The sequence below is a fragment of the Pseudochaenichthys georgianus genome, chromosome 22 (assembly GCF_902827115.2).
Source record: "Pseudochaenichthys georgianus chromosome 22, fPseGeo1.2, whole genome shotgun sequence".
Lineage (NCBI taxonomy): Eukaryota > Metazoa > Chordata > Actinopteri > Perciformes > Channichthyidae > Pseudochaenichthys > Pseudochaenichthys georgianus.
The window spans coordinates 32,008,979-32,026,535 of record NC_047524.1 but is presented as its reverse complement, the minus strand read 5'-3'; the positions used below and the strand labels follow the sequence as shown (position 1 = coordinate 32,026,535).

The 17,557-nt window shown below is 40.9% G+C and overlaps 1 protein-coding gene across 2 annotated transcripts in view; it reads right to left on the bottom strand.

The window, feature by feature from the left end:
* Positions 1 to 17,557, bottom strand: part of gabra2a (gamma-aminobutyric acid type A receptor subunit alpha2a) — a 38,399-nt gene that overhangs the window by 9,753 nt on the left and 11,089 nt on the right. The window contains exons 1-4 of one of the 2 annotated variants that reach the window (XM_034110899.2): positions 16,706 to 16,961; positions 14,231 to 14,298; positions 1,718 to 1,938; positions 190 to 272 (exon numbers count right to left, since the gene is read on the bottom strand). In XM_034110899.2, coding sequence (XP_033966790.1) covers positions 190 to 272; positions 1,718 to 1,938; positions 14,231 to 14,233 — 307 coding nt within the window. In that variant the 5' untranslated portion in view covers positions 14,234 to 14,298; positions 16,706 to 16,961. Of the gene's footprint in view, positions 1 to 189; positions 273 to 1,717; positions 1,939 to 14,230; positions 14,299 to 16,705; positions 16,962 to 17,557 lie in introns of those variants that run through there. The other variant, XM_034110898.2, reaches the window with a different exon arrangement.

Sequence of the window (17,557 nt, the reverse complement as noted above, 5' to 3'; positions counted from 1 at the left end):
CGACTGGGGACATGTTGTTATGCAACGAGGATGAGGAGATGGTGTGGATTCTGGGCATCTGCAATACACATCCAAAGCGGCAGAGACTGGATGTATTATTAACACTATCTGGCCGTACCCTGCACACTGCTCCTTTTAAATGATGCAACGGTTAAGGATGCACAGTGTGGAGGACGTGCACACACTTACAGCTGCCGAACTTCAGAGGACAGGAGTGGGAGTCCATTGGGAAGTCCTCGAGGTGCATGGGGCACTCAGCTTGAACCGTTAGCCTAAACACACACACACACATGGATACAGAAATAACAGTTGTGATCTGCTTGGTTTATCGCTGCACAGAGGCATAGCGAGACACTGTCTTCCCGACAACACTCGATTCTCTTCCTAACTACAGTACAGGGCCTCAACAGATACAGCTGAGAGGTCTTGACAAATTCTTCCCATAACATGTGAGGTAGCAAGCTTGCTGCGCACGATGGATTTAGTTTTGTATTCTATTTGAAGGCGCTGGTAAAGACACCTCTGCTTGGCTTTGAAGTCCCCTTTATTACCCAATCCTTTTTGTCAACTGTAAGCATGAGTTATTGTGTTGTTGCCGTGGCCTGAACACTGTGACCATAAAGTCCCACCAGGGAGTCACGTGTAGTCTAAAATCCAGAGTAGAATAATAGTATCTCAACAGTTGTATCATAGTTGTGATTTATTAAATAGAGTGTAGTAGATGATGCACTCTGGTTTATAAGTGTCCGCATGTGTATATTGCCACAACCAACTGCTATCCATAGAGTCACGGTATCTCTAGCGATGTCGGTCACTGGAAGACAAACACATCACTACAGCTATTGGATCCATTGCCATGACATTGGGTCTATTACTAGGAGGACATGTAATGACTTCATATCTCTATGTCCATCCGTGTTTCATCAGGAAGGAAAACATACATTGGTCCAACACTGATTTATGTTTTTCATAGTTCACATTAACTGAGAGGGTTAGTTTAAACATGTTTCCATTATAACTAGTAGTTACCTGTAAAAATATGTTTTTGTTACTTTTGTGTTACCTTAATGTCAAATGCTGTGAAATGAAACACAAGAGCAGATACTAAATCAATTAAAATAAATAAATAATAAAATCTGAGCTGACAGGAAATGCTCTGTTTTAGTTGAACACACACAGTTAAGCTCACACACACTATTTGATGAACACACAGGTTCACCTGCTGAATTACAACAGAACGAATGAAGCAAAGAAAGCAGATTCAGGCAGGAGGCGTATCGACTCACTCTGAAAGGGTTATCCTACAGAACCGCTCGAAGAGAAGAGAGAACATCTGGTCCTTTACAACAAACACTATATGCTCTTTTTAGATGACATCATAATCCTGCTAAGGAAGTCTAAAAGTAATTTAATTACATCATGTTTTTGTAACTATAAAGAAACATAGTTACTTTCTTTTTTGTATCCTGATTAAGTAATCCCATTACATGTAATACTTTACTCCCCAAGCCTGGCTGGTTGACTGGTTTAAATGATATTTGCGGATATACTTAAAGACTTAGTTAGTGATCTAAGTTTTTCCCCTTAAACAACAACACATGCTTATACCGATAGAAAATGTATCTTTGCTTGTCTGGATTGCGAATGTTGAACGACTTCATCGTTGTGTTCTAGTTAGCCATCACTATATTATCACTGGATTGTTAGCGCCGCCTACCTCATAGTGTAGAGCAAGGTTCCGTCCTCCATGAGCCTCAGCAGCTTGTTGGGCATGGTCATGTTGTGGGCGACAGATTTCTTGCCGTTGTGGAAGAACGTGTCAGGCGTCCAGATCTTACTGGCCATCAGGTTGTTTAGAGGCAGAGTGTTCATTGGTCCGTGGAACTTCAATCGCTCATCCTTCCAACTCTGGCGGAAGAAAACATCAATGGTGTACTCCTACGGGAGAGAAAGGGAGACAGAGCAGGGTGAGAAGAGGCTGCACAGCTGCATCTCATCAATGACGTCCTGTTTGGTTAGCTTCAAGCCGTTAGCAGGAGACGGGCCACAGGTGTGCCGCCATGACTCTGGCCCTGAAACCAATGCTAACCAACACTCAGAGGTGCAACATGGTCACTAGTATTGCTCTGTATGTTACTATGGAGTAATCTGTATGAGTGAACAACTTTAAATGAAGTATCAAGTCACAGAGCTGGGCATCACTGCGGCTAAGCTAAAGGTGGCTAATGGTCGTTGTGATGACGTCTCATTTAGACAAACAAAGACTTTCAGACAAGGAAAGTTCTGGAATACTAACTCATTTCTGGGTTTCAAGACTCGTTTCTGGACCAATCTATCGACTTAAGTCTTGTTTTTTTAGGACATTTTAAGGAACATTATTTGCCCAATCACTCCCTATGCTTTTTAAGTCATGTGGATGACTTTGTGTTGTATTTTTACTCTTTGAAATAAATATGATATTTATGCCTTTACTCCACACCAATGGAGGCGAGTTGGTGATGTTCACATCATTGAGAATTGACCATAGAAGGCATGAAATATGGACATGGTCTCCGTCACGCCACGTGGACGGCTCTGACTGAACACACCTGCTACTTACTTACTGGCCACACCATCAATGATGCATCTCTTTAAGCCTTAATATCATTTGTTGTGAGAATTAGCTACGCCACCAAAACGGTATTTGTAACAGTCAGTAAACATGTATATTTCTGATTGGAAGTTTTAACATGTCCATTGACCCCATTTTAACATGGGGTCTATGGACATTGACTTCGGAGCGAATTGTCACCATTGAAGGATTGTGGATAGAAAAGGATATTTCAAAAACATTTCAATGAGTCAGTGTGGATCTATTAGAGCAGTACAAGTATCTTGATCACTTTGAAGACTAACATGTCATCCACATGAGTGCAGGTGAATCTTGCTTGCACTCATTTCTGTTTTCTTTGCAGAGTTCTTCACTTTGATTCTTTGTTTTTTCACAGTTCAGAAACTTTAAAATGGTAAAAAGGAGTTTGCTTCTTGCCTTTCAGCTCTTTGTAGATAACACACATACAGCCGCTCCATCTGTCCGAGCCCACAGGACTGCTGATTTACATTTGTATTATTTCGGATTGGCCCTCTTTATTTTCACTCTGATCTCTCTCCTTGCCTCCCTTTCTTACTTCCTCTCCGTTAAGACTTGCAACACAACATAGTATTTCAGAAACACTGTCCTTCCTTGCTTTTCAAAGTTCATTCTTGAACCAGTTTCCAGTGAAATAAATTGTCCCAAAACTTTCTGTATGGGTATATACACCATCTCAATGAACTGTTATCTAACATGTTGCAGGATCATCTCAGTTCCAATAAGTAGTCCATGTCTATTCATTCCTTTGTGAGATCCAAATCTGAGAAATCATACATGTTTGGGGTACATTGTGTTTTGTCCTGTTGTCCCCGTGTGTCGCGGACACACTGCCTGACCTGTGTGTGAGAGCCAGCTGCTTCCTGAGGACCCGAGGCAAAGTGTCAGCCATGATTTAAATCAATACTCTGGAAGCTTCCAACAGTGTGGAAGCATCCTCACTCTGTCTCTCACATTACTTCACATTATATGTTGAAATACCGTCACACCCAATGAGTTAGCCACTTAGACAGCATCACTACCTACTGACTGCACAGACAGAAATGACATGGTTCAGTCAAATATTAATTAATAATTTCAATTATATTATGAGCTAATATGTGGATTTTAAACTGTTTTTATAAAAACAGGTTTTGTATGTCTTTTTGTAGAACCAGGGTTAATCTGGGCAGACCAATAATCAGAGTCACAGACTCATGAAAGTCTTTCCTACAGAGAAAACATGTTGTTGCTTGTTCTAATGAACATTTAAATGATGTTTATGTATAGCAGACATGCAACCTCTAGCTGTGTGTGAATTATTACTTATTAGTACCAGTGTACACAAACCTATATAACAGACTACAGGAAAGGGAAACCAAAAAGCATAATAGGGCCTCTTTAAACTAGGAAATAATGTCTAATACTAAACTTGTATTACACTCTGCCTAAGGATTGAATTGACAATTCAAAATACCTAAATATACGAGGATGTAGGGCTGCTCAATTAATCGTATTTTAATCACAATTACTATTTTGGCTTGCAACTATTACGAAAACAACGTAATCGAAATAAAACGATTTTTTTTTAAATTATTATAATTATAGTTTTTTTTATATCATTTTTTTATTGGTTTTTCAGTTGAATTATACTTAACGTTCAGGGTAATCAACTGTTAAAAACCTACTGTTCACTTTATTTTTTTAAATAATTGTGATATCAATTATTGACCCAAATAATCGAGATTAAGATGTTTGCCATAATCGAGCAGCCCTACGAGGATGTATCAAATTAATCGTATCTGGACGCTTAAATTGACAAATCTAATCTACAGTCTCTGGACAGAAAAAACCCGCAAAACTTCTTCGTAAAGTCATGCAGAAGACACCGCTTTTTGCTAGCCTAAGAAAATAAGTGGTCATATTTTTCTAAAAGATCCAGGCTGCAGAACCGTATTTGAATGTACAGTATGTGGCGCTAATCCCTTTATGTGTTGACAAAGGCTTTAATTGTGACTTTTGTTCAGCAATGTGCTTCAGGAAGTTTCAATGATTTGCACAGATACATAAATATGTCGAATTATGGGCTTTACATGTTGGAAACCCACTGTGGAAAAACAGGGCTTGCTTGGAGCATCCCTGATGTATGGACAATATGTGGGCAAAACTTCAGAGACACACTGACTCTCAGTCAGGGTGGCTGCTTGATACTGGATTTTATATATATAATTACATAAAACTAAAATATGAAAAAGACACCAGCATTCTGATTTCTGATCACTTCTCCTGGAAACAATGGACAAGTAATTTACAGAGAAAATGTGCATGCTGTAGTAGTATACATTTCAGTTACACTTTAGTAGAACAGTTTGTTTCAAACACCAATGGCTTGTAAAATAGACGACTTTAGAATGTTGACACCTGTCAATCACAATGGGGAAAACGTTATACAGAAATAAGCAGGTGTGTTATGTTTCTGAAGAGTGTCGCTGTATTTCTTCTTTCACAGTATTTGAGTGCGACGGACAGACAGGAAATTATACTCAGCAATGAGAAACCTCACAAACAACGAGGCGGAGGGCACAGCAGGGGGCTGTCCAATCTATCAGGGAAAGGGAAAAGGTGCGTGTGCGCTGTGTGTTACCGCAGAGGGGGTATGAGTGTGTATCAGAGCCCAGCTATCAAAGGCAGAGGGAAGATAGACACAGTGGTGGGGTGAAATTATCCGCTGCAAGTTTGATGGAGACATGTTATGAATTAAACATGAGACCATCTCTCTTTTTTCTTTCTTTTGAAGGTGCTGCCTCGATCACGACCACTTCCATCCATCTGCCCCCCTCGCTTCAGTGCCACTTAAATATTTGAGGAGAGGCAGGTGGGGGTGGGGAAGGGGTTGATGGCTGGGATTGTGCTGGAAAACTGAGAAAAGCTTTTAAGGCATTGTGCGTGTGAGTGTGTGTGCTTGAGAGTTGGAGCACTTTGTTTCCTTGTCAACACACTAGAAGTCTGTATTAAAGACATGAGAAAATCCCAACTATCAGAAACAGTATTGCATTTGTACATTCTCCAACCTCTGTCCATTCTGGCAGTGAGACAATCCATTTATAGCATCACTACGGTGTAAAAGATGGTGGACAAAATCCCCATTCTCTGTTCTGTTAAAAAAATTGATCTAAAATGGACCTTTAACCTAGGCCACAGCTGACTTATCATCCAATCATCAGTTCCGGAGCCCCGAGGTTGACCCTCATTTCCTTTGTGGAATCAATGCACTTCACACAACAACGTATGAACAGTACACAAGCAGCAGGAAGCAGAGCAGTAACTCCTTTATGTTCACAGCTCCACAGGTAACACCATTGATTCTACCATCCTGTCTATTTCACTCTTAAGTTAAATTGGGTGCTGCACTACTTTGAAGTCTAATCCAACACATCCTCACTCCCAGGTCGGCCTATGTTGACGTTATGTCAAGTCCCCTGTGTCGGCTTTTTCCAACGCAAGGGGGGGGGGCCTTAGAGTCGATTTTCAACGCAAGTGGGGGGCCCTTAGCGTCCATATGCTTCTATGGACGCTCATGGAAGCACGGCATTCGTTTGTGTCGACTGCCCTTAAAGGCAATGTGAGCGTCCATTCTCATTGGATAACGGAGAATTGTACACCCGGAAGTGTTAATAATGTCACGAGGCTCAGGACCCAAACACCAGAAACAGATCAGAATTAACAAGGTCTTTTAATTAAGGTCAAACACAAAACGCTCACTTGGAGGATCAAAAACTCTAAACCAAAAAACATCTACATGGACTATCAAAAATATACTTCACACGATCAAGGGATGACTGGCAGGCTTGACGAGACAAGACGAACTGACACAAGACAAAGGGAGACGCAGACTATATATACACACTAGGTAAGGGGACACAGGTGGCAACCATTAAGGGAGGGGCTGACAATCACACTGGCGGGAAAAACACACCAGGGCAGGAATGCTCTGAAACGAGAGGGAAAGGTTACTACAAAATAAAACAGGAAATCACAAGACAAGGCAAAAGACAAAAAGGACTGAACTAAATAAATTAACTTAACACAACTGTCTAGACACCACAGGAAGTAAGTATTCTCCTTACTGTCGATTGATTTTACAGTGATATCTGCACTACTCATCGACTAAAAAACACCAGCTTATCCTTGTTAAATACACAACATTGATTGGTTTAAATTGTGTGCAATGTTTTTGTATTTTTCCCCTTCGATTCGGAGAAACAAATATTTTTTCGGAGTAAAGGATGGCAGAAGACACTACACTACCCAGAATCCCCAGCTATCGTTTGGACTACACCATGTGCTCTGTTTGACATCACGTGATCTGCAAAAAAAAAAACATGGCCGAACTTCGTTTTATTCTTGGTGTAAAATGCCTATTTTAAAGTTAGTTTGGCCATTAAAATGCGTTTTGATGTCATTTGATGCGAGAAATATGAGTTGTTATTTCAGATTATGTGTGCAGTGGATGTACATGATCTTTAGTTTGCTAGTTATTACGAAGATTACTTCAGGAAATTGCGTCCATAACGTTTTCATTGTTACCAAGGTGGTTGCTAGGGACGCTGCTATCGATATTATTTCTGTTATGTTGTGTAACTGTTTAATGGTGTTATCTTTATTGCTACCGTCAATGTATAGTGTTGGTCCACAGCGCAAACATATTAGTTTAACAAAATCCGCATCTAAAGATACGTTATTTTCCCCTGTGCAATTCCAGTCTCACAACTCAGAGCACATCGTCATTAACAAATACCGGAAACAGACCGAAAACATTTAAAAAAATAAATAATAATACTTTATTCCGGGTGTGCTTGCTTTTCTCTTTGAAAGTCATCACATAACGGCATTGTAATACACGGTTCGGCTGCATTACATATTACATATCTGCCGTAGTTCTGTATTTATAGAGCCCTGATGAGAAGACTTCTAGACAAACATGAGGAACTGAAAACGTGACGTGGATCATAAATATATCAGCCATTAAACAACATCTTACATTTCTTTTCACACAATACGTCTCCTTGCAGTATCAACACTAATTCGGCTCACTTTTATATTTGATCCAATTGGTAGATAGGCTGTATTTACACCATAAAGGTGCACAGCTGATATAAAGGGACACCTGGTGGTTAAAGCATGTTATTGAATTTCATTATTTTTATTATTAGATATTAATAGGATCCCTATAAAGTATATTCATTACTCGTTATTCTCTACTAATAGTTAATTAAAGACTGTATGTAATGACTATTTTGCACATCCCTTTCAAGATTTCAAGATTTTCTAAGGTTTATTGACATATCATATAGGCCTACACAACTGTGGTGTAGTTCTGCACTGAATGAAAAACTTGGGTCGCAGGTTCCTCAACAGTGCATTACAAGACATCTATCAATATTTGTGCATACCTCCAGCAATGTTAACTATGTTGAAGCACTTATTTTAACTGATATTATGCATATGTATTATACTCTTATAAGATGTATGTAGATATTTCATCTCCGGCCTTGTCAGGTATTGAACAATCAATAAATAAAGAACACAGAATTGTTAAATATAAAACCCAGAATTTATGTGATTATACTAAATGATTTTCAAATAAACACCACTGAATATTTACAACCATACACATGCTGATGTAACGCAAATGTTCCAACTTGGGATAAAGTATCTTATCTTAAGATGATTGATGGCTACTGCCATATTTGCAAAATGTGCCTCTGAACCTTGACAAGTGCATGTTTCAGGCTTATCAATTAATGTAATGTAATGTAATGTAATGTTATCAATTAACAACAGGGGTCACAAACATACGACCAGCTGTTAAATAAAGCTCTTCTGACCTTAGCTGGCATGTGGGTATATATATTAATACTGCCCATTATGGGCACAAGCAATTTTCACCCATTTATTAATTATATGTTTTAAATGTGAGTGTTTCCTGTCCCCTAAACCTCCAGGGATGTACACAGTTTAATACTGGCAACTTCTTATTATGGGAAATACGAAAACGTCTTTTAAAACTACAACTCCCAGTAGAGACGTGCCATAGAGAACATGTTGCGAAACAGAATAGCCAGCATGTGTAGTTCTGGGGACGGGTGGGGGAGGGGGGGACGCGGTGGACCCGTTCAAATCCAGTTTTGGACAGTCCGTGGTTCCATCCCATTTCAAGTGCTGTTCGAGAATCGGCTTAACCCTCGGAGCACACTCTCCAATCACAGAGCTTGAGGACTATCACGAGCACATGGTGTAGTCCAAACGATAGCTGGGGATTCTGGGTAGTGTAGTGTCTTCTGCCATCCTTTACTCCGAAAAAAGATTTGTTTCTCCGAATCGAAGGGGAAAAATACAAAAGCATTGCACACAATTTAAACCAATCAATGTTGTGTAATTAACAAGGATACTCTGGTGTTTTTTAGTCGATGAGTAGTGCAGATATCACTGTAAAATCAATCGTCAGTAAGAGGAATACTTACATCCGGGTGTACAATTCTCCGTTATCCAATGGGAATGGACGCTCACATTGCCTTTAAGGGCAGTCGACACAAACGAATGCCGTGCTTCCATGAGCGTCCATAGAAGCATATGGACATCCCGGAAAGCTGAAAATGGACGCTAAGGGCCCCCCCCTTGCGTTGAAAATGGACTCTAAGGCCCCCCCCCCTTGCGTTGGAAAAAGCCGACACAGGGGACTTGACATAACGTCAACATAGGCCGACCTGGGAGTGAGGATGTGTTGTCTAATCATGTAGCAACCATAGCTACCCCTATGTACTCTGTCAGAGGAAGGAACATATACAGTACATGGTGACTGTAAAGCTATATCCTGCAATGAGACACACTAAAATGTAGTTTGCTGTTGTCGTTCTGTGTTATTATGTTAAAGAGGACGTATTCTGCAGTATTGTGTGTCTCTACTGTGACATGTCTCCATGATTTAATGTTCAAAAAGCTTTTTATTTTTCTCAACCTCTTTTCACCCTCTGTCTGAAACCAGAGCCCGCTCTGCTGTGATTGGTTCACCGCTTAGGGATGTGTCAGAAATGTCCCGCTCCTTACTAATCAAGTACAATGGGTTGGTGGGCTAGCCAATAAAAGCACAAGTGTTACATAGTGAGGGGGGCGGGCTAAAACTCCCTCTGGAGCAGTGCTTCTCAAAGTGTGGTCCGCGGACCACTGGTGGTCCGTGAGCCAGCGTTTCCGCTAGGGGGTGTCTTGCCGTCATTTGACGCCCTTATTCAGCTCGGGACGTCCTGAACTCGAGCCGAGGGCGTCCAACAATATTTATAATTCGAGATAAGATCGAGAGTTTTTATCGCTTGAAATGACGAAAAGGAAAAAGGACAAGGACATCCCTCTGTTGGAGGGGCAAAGGAGTCTGGTGGGATTCTTTTCGGAGTATTGAAGATCGTTTCCCCGACATCGAAGGTGCCTGCTACCGGACAACACGGAACGTGCGCGATTTGGAAGCAATGAGCGGGGGGGGTTTTAGTGGAGCACGCGTGTGAACTGCGAGCGCCGGAGCCTCGCAGCGGCGATACTGAGGCTCCGCGGTAAACTGTGGTGACATGAAGAGCCGTTTGGGAGCCGAAACAGCCGGCGCTTGAAGAGAGCCGAGCCAAATGACCCCCCCCCCCCCTGGCGGAAACACTGCCGTGAGCGCCCTCTAGTGGTCCGTGAGTATATTGGTAACATTTCACATTTGAAATAAATAACTTCCTTCCAGTTTCCGCACTCTCGCGGAAATATCTCTGCAATGGAGCGAGGCAACACCTTCATCACACATGTTGCCACTTGTTTGTACCATTTTCAGGCGATTTGTAATCTGTTCTAGAAAAACAATGTGTTTTTTGATATTTGTGGAGTTAGGTGGTCCGGGAGTGTTTTTTTTATTGGTTAAGTGGTCCTTGGTATGAAAAAGTTTGAGAAACCCTGCTCTGGAGGGAACTTTTATGATTTTAGCCTTTGCAGATGATTTTCATGCACAATAACCTATATAATGCACGACAGGAGAGGAACACCCCTAAAAACAGAATAGGGCCTCTTTAAAAGGGGATGAGGTGCTTGATGGTAATGACCAGCTGATGTAGTATGATGTGATGGGATACTGTTTGCTCAGTTTTTAGCTTTATATTTCGATACACGTTTTAGCCATTAACCAAGATAAATGAACACAGCCTCTATGTAACGAACGCAGGATTTCCATCTCCAAGAAATATTTGACCCTGTGCCCTGCTGGAGGGTGTGAACTCTCATGCCACGGACTTGTTGGTCAGGATGTTTTGCATCAATTATTTACAGAGGCTTCTCATGATAGATTTTCTCTCAAGTAAGGATGTAATGACATGAAACGTTGATAAGCTCACTGTTAGCTTCCCAACTTTGGGTAATATTCTTGTCAAATCCCTTCTCCGTTATCTTTAGGAAAGCCAAGTCTGAAATTGAAGGTGCAAGTGATTGTCCTTCTCAGAAGACTGTTTAATCAAGGCATTCCTCTGTTTGACAATACTTTGCTTTTAGCATATAAAACTAAGCTAAAGACATGTTTATGCAGATTGCACAGAGTTGCCTGAAGTTCTCCTTGATACGGCTGTCCCAAGGAGTAGAATGACTGGGTCAGCAATTCTCAAGTATGCAAGTTTTTCCACGTGCTGACCCATTCAAGATCCAGCTTGGGTGCATCATCAGGACCATTAAACTGCTTAGGAACCTTGTGGGTACATCACATGTTTAGTCCAAGGAGAATCAAGATGTCTTAATAAGTGTCAAGTGTAGGTATTCCAATCGGCTATTACCCCAAGGAGTTAGAATGTATTTGCTATTGTTCGGAGAGGGATACTTGTCTTTCCATTGAGTGACTATACAATGAACTCCTGAACTCTTCTACCTGCTACATCAGCAACTCCTATGGGTATCGTTAAGATTGTAACGGTACTACTCTTACCGATACTGCTAGTCGATCTGGTACTTTAATAGTATTTGTATCGGTTCTTTTGACTAAAGAAATTGGAAACCGAATTACATTTTTTTAATTTCATCTACAGTGCTAGCACACATAACATACCTGCAGTAAGTAACTAAGTAGATTTACTCAAGTACTGTACTTAAGTACAATGTTGAGGTACTTGTACTTTACTTAAGTATTTCAAGTTTTGCTACATTATACTTCTACTCCACTACAATTCAGAGGAAATTGTGTGTACCTTTACTCCACTACATTTATTTAATATCTTTTAGTTACCTCAACAGCGCTCTCTTGCTGCTGTGAATGGACATGTAGTTTCCATAACAAAATGTTCAATTCGAGAGGCAACAAATCCAATAAATGGCCGATTTTCTGAGCCAAACGTTGGCTTTCAGCTGTTTTGGTCATGGTACCAGGCTGACTTTAGCTGATAAAAGCTGTAAAAGTCTTTGATTGACAAGAAACAGCTACAGATCTCCCACAAAAACATTAGCTGTGCCACCTCGGTCAATCTATTCAAATCCACAAAAAAGTAGACGGCGTTCAACCATGTTGTGGTTTAATGAGATGCATTTTGAACATCATTGCAATCTTAACACAACAGGCAGGACTAAACGATGTGCCATCCTATTAAAATGCTGCACTAGAATCATCTTAAGATTTATAACGGACGGCCAATATATGATAATGATCATTAATATGTAAATACATCACACTGCCCTATATCAGAATGGCATGGCAGTGGATGATCAGATCTCATTTTTAATAACACAGGCTGACCCTTGCCATGTCATCACTCTCACGGTTGGAGTGCCTGGGTTTCCAATGGCAACAGGGCAAGCAGAGCTGACAGGCCTCTGTCTGCAAGATATTATCTGCTGGATCTTTGTGATTTTGTCTTAACTGGCCCAGCGAGGCAACCCTGAGATTTCTTAAAGGATCATGTCAGTCTGGTCAAACCCAACAAAGAGTACATGTATCAGAATAGAAAGTATAAATCACATGACCCCTTTTAAAGGTGGGGTAGGTAAGTTTCAGAAACCGGCTCGAGATACACTTTTTGTTATATTCCATGGAATGCTCTTAACATCCCGATAGCAATGAATATCTGAAGTGCTTTGACAAAAAATCCATAAAAAAATGTCATCTGTGGAACCCGCAATACTGTAAAAAGCACGACCATTGCCGCCCTGTCTGTCAGCCTTCCATCTCGTGCACGCACAAATGTATCTCGTGCCCTCATTGGGCGTGCTGTCATTGGGCGTGCATTGCAGCAGTACTTCAATGACTCGCCAGCAACAGGCGGCCACTTTCACCAGTCTGCTGACGTCATGTGCGCGTTCATGTGTGTTGGAGGAGGTGCTCTGTGAGGAAGTCTGAAGGAAGGGGCGGATTCTTTTCGGCTGTGTACTTTCACATTTTAGTACAATCGAGCCGGTTTCTGAAACTTACCTACCCCACCTTTAAATGTTGCAATATGTCTCACTTACACTTGGTTAACTGGAGCGATTCTCTATCAGTGCAACACCCAATTTAGCACAGTATGCTATTTATATGAATAATTTCTAAAATAATATTTCTAAAAATATCTTCCCTATTTCTAGGAATGTCATTGTCTTTTGAAACAAGCTTGTTCTTCCTGATGAATTTACTTTGTCAGAGGCATTTCTAAATTGCCACAAATGACATTTAGCCAGTGTGTCAAGTTCCATGTTTCATACAAAGCAATTTAGCTAGAAGCAGATTCAAAAGTGCTGTGTTTTGAATGGACATTTATTTTGACAGCTTGGAGTGTTGGGGTCAAGGCTTTCAAGGAGCTGAAGCCATTTCCATTTCACACTTTAGCTGCATCCCAGTGACCACAGTCTTCAGAGGACCCAGGCACTGTGGTCAAGTAAGCAGAAACAAGCGGTCTCACAATTGGTACGGTCTAATCTACGGTGGATTTCCTGTTTATGTAACACGTTGTTACTGACTGCACTGACCGTAGCACTGTTCGGTAGCGCTGTTCCCTAGCACTGTTCGGTAGCGCTGTTCCCTAGCACTGTTCGGTAGCGCTGTTCACTATTGCTGTTCCGTAGTGCTGTTCCGTAGCAGTGTTCCGTGGCTCTACTTTCCAGGTTTCCAGCCGTCAGATACAGCACCACATAACTTTGCTTCGGAACTCGGCTACAGAACAGTGCTACGGAACACTGCTATAGAACAGTGCTACAGAACAGTGCTACTAACAAGCTAACTAAGATGAAATTGAGCCTCAAACTTTCTTTTTTGTTTCTTTCTTGAACCATTTATTGAAGATCCTTTACTGTTTGCGATTGACATTGCAGGCTAAGTAAAGACCATGGCCAGGTAAATTCAAAAGGATTAGTCTGTTCTTTTAGCCAAAAGTGTTGTAACATTAGTTGGGTGGCAACAGTAAATGAGGGTAGTTAAAATGCTTTGTTTCAATTGTCCGCATTTGTAGAAATGGGACAGCCTTGTTCGCGGAAGCTGTGAAGTAATTGGTCTACAAAACTAGACTTTGAAGGCTGCTTAATTGGGACAAAGCTTTTGTATATGTTGTCTTGGATACGGATAAAATGCATTCAGAGGATAGATGTGAGACTTACCATATCGGTGTCAGAAACTGGACCAAAACTGGTTACATAGATGTCAGTCTTCACTTCCGTTACTCTATCTGCAAAGACAAACAGCCAAATTAAAGGTAGAAAAGCACAACCTTAATGAGACAGGACAAATAAGTAGACTGAGTTTTTCTTATGCATCTATATTAATATGGGTTAATTCCGACTTTTATATCTAAAACACTGTTTAAATGCAGTCTATTTACAATGTATCCAAAATAATATTTGTTTCGCCCAAAAAAGCATGTTTGATTCCTTCTTCATACCTGTGGTAGTGTCCAGTACTATGACCAGGGCTGCACAGAACTGGTGCGCAGGTGCGCATGCGCACCTCCGCCAAAAAAAGAGCACCGGGTCATTTGAAAAAAGGTGCATTTGCGTACCAACATTGAGAGAGAGAGAGAGAAGAGAGAGAAGGGAGAAGAGAAAAGAGAGAAGAGAGGAGAGAGAGATATTTGCGAGTTGCATATGAACCCAGGGCCGGCCCGTAGCACTGGTGTTATAGATGTTCGCCTAGGGCGCCAGATAGGGAGGCGCTGCGCTGGCAGTTCTGGGAGGGAAAAAAACATTTTTGACCGTTGGGGCTCATCCTAATCTTCGGTCTTGATGTAACAACATTCATAATTAAGTAAATGAAACACCCTTTTCACACCGGTTACACGTTTCATTCGCCCTGTACGATGGGCGCTGTAAGTGATGTAAATGGGGGATGTTGGCTTATCTGGCGCCCGCAGCTCACAGCCAAAATGCGAGTGAGAGAGAGAGGGTGCACCGGTACCGGCGCTATTGTTATTAGCATCTGGTGCTAGCTGCTCTAACGGAAGAAGAAGATGTTTCTACAATGATGTGGAGGGAGAGTCCTCTCCAGTCAGACTGAGGCTGATAACTACAGCTCAGTGAGGTAAAGGACTCTGAGTGTTTAGATAGTTCACTTTAGTCTAAGTTATCTCAGTGGGTCTCAAACGGTTTGATCACAATTTATGTAAACACATATTTCCAAGGCACTCCTTTATAATTATTGGGATAAACAGGTGTGAAATCATTCCAATGGATACTATAGGACAGTAACCAAAAATATCCTTTAAAACTGGAGAGATAAAAAAAAATGCATAAATATATAAATGTTAAGGTAAAATAAGATATGAATGAACACAAATAAAAGAAGTTACATTAATTTGGTATTGGCTATGGTAGGTTATTGGTTATGTTCACATACTTATGCACGTGTGTTCAGTGTTCACCTCTGCATGTGTGTTCTGTGTTCACCTCTGCATGTGTGTTCAGTGCCGTGTGTCTGGCAAATAAAGTCAAGACCCCCTCAAAAGTTACGGTTTATTTCATGTTAAGGATGAGCACCAAGCAACATCTCCAGGTGCTCCTTTCAGAACCAGGGTAAAAAAGTGATGTGCACCCCTGACTATGACGTATTTCCATTGTTGCGCACACCTACAAAAGCCCAACTTTTGAGGTCAGACCCTCACCCTACTGTCAAATACAGTCTCTTAACAATCCTGAACACTTGTTTTTAAACTATGGTGACAGAAGGAAACAGGAACACCACTTGAAAGACTCATTGCATAGACAACGTGCACTTATGTTCATCCATGAATCATACATCAGTGTTGTGAGAACATGCAGACAGAAAGAGGTGAACCGTGTGATCCCTCTATTTGATCTCGTTTGGACAGAATGTGAAGCCACCAAACATAGATTACGCTTTGAGTGATTCAAGATGTATACAGTATGCAGGCATCTAGAATGATGCATGAACATGACAGTCCTGCACTGCCTCGGGTGCTGTTGGTGACACTGACATCATTTACACTACATCGCACACAAAAAAATGAACTCCACGAGAAAAAACATATTTCATTTCATTTCAGTTGCATGACTCTTAATGTCACCTGAGCTGTAGATTGAGCACAGCCCATACCACTGCATATCTTATAAAGGCCACTGTACACACCACCCTGAACCAAGGTGAGTTTCCCTAACAGTACTATACTGTACTGACATAGATAACGTATAGCATATGATGAATAATCAGGCTGGTTCTAAAGAAACAAATTCATAACCAAAACTATATTAAATAGTATTATATAAAATATGTTTAGATTGTACAATCTTTTTTTTCTGTTTGTGTGTTTTCTCGCCTGTCTTGTATTCATATTATTACTCAATTGAAACAATTATAATAATCAAGCTGGTTCAAAAGGAAGAAAGAAATAGCTGAAACTAACAAATCAAAAGCAATAGTATATGTTAGTATTATTCATGTATTCGAATATGAGTTATGAATATTTGTATTAATTTTTTTTTTTTTTTATTAATTTTTTTTTTGGGAGTGATGCCTAAGTTGATTACATATTATCAAATTGAATAATTCAATGTATATATATACGACTATGCCATAGCTAAATGTGTTAGGTGACGTCTAAAGGTGTGTTTTGCTCCGCTCACCGGTCCCTCACAGCGGGCAGAGCTGCAGGTGCTGATCTCTCTCTCGTGTCCGGTTATACTTCACTCGCGTTTATGTCCAAATCCATCAGATCTAGCTAGTTCTAGCCAAAGATACGGCTGCTGCCCCTCCCTACACGCAGATCACGCAGACTCAAACCTCATCTTAGGCCCAAATGTGGCGCAAATGAGCTCCGCAGCCGTTGCGAGGTTCCGGCGCTAACAGTTCATGAGCGTGCTCCCCCGCCCCCTGTCAACACTCGCGACACATGAGTGGCCAGCCTAAACAACAATAAGCGCTGCTTGGCAACCGTGTGTGGTGGCAAAGTACATAGACATTTTGACATTTAGTTTTGCCGGTATTCAACATTTTACCAGTCATAGTCCGGTAATTATTTACACTCTAAGAAGAGTCCTACACAACAGACATGGCGTCAAAAAGGAGTAATGTGTGGAAATATTTCGACCAGGTAAGTGAGTGCGGTGTAGAGGTCAACCTATGCCAAATTAAACGTATATACATGCTATACCTTGCTATACCCGCAACCTCTGTTCCAGCTGAGGGTCTTCTCTACAGCTAGGCTGATTGTGAATCGCCTCCACACATGAAAGCTGTAGGCCTATAGCTGTCAAACTGTGATCACCAGTTCAATACATTAGACAAATTCGACTTGGTTTCTACACTTATTTGAACATGTATGTATTTGTAAAAAAATATTGGAAAAAAAATGGGTAAAAAAAAAAATGTTACCCAATTTTTTTTTTATAGGATATGTACATTTCGGTTAACCGGTTAACCGTTTTTTGGGGGGTCGAATATTCGAATATACATTTGCTTTCAAATTCCCATCCCTA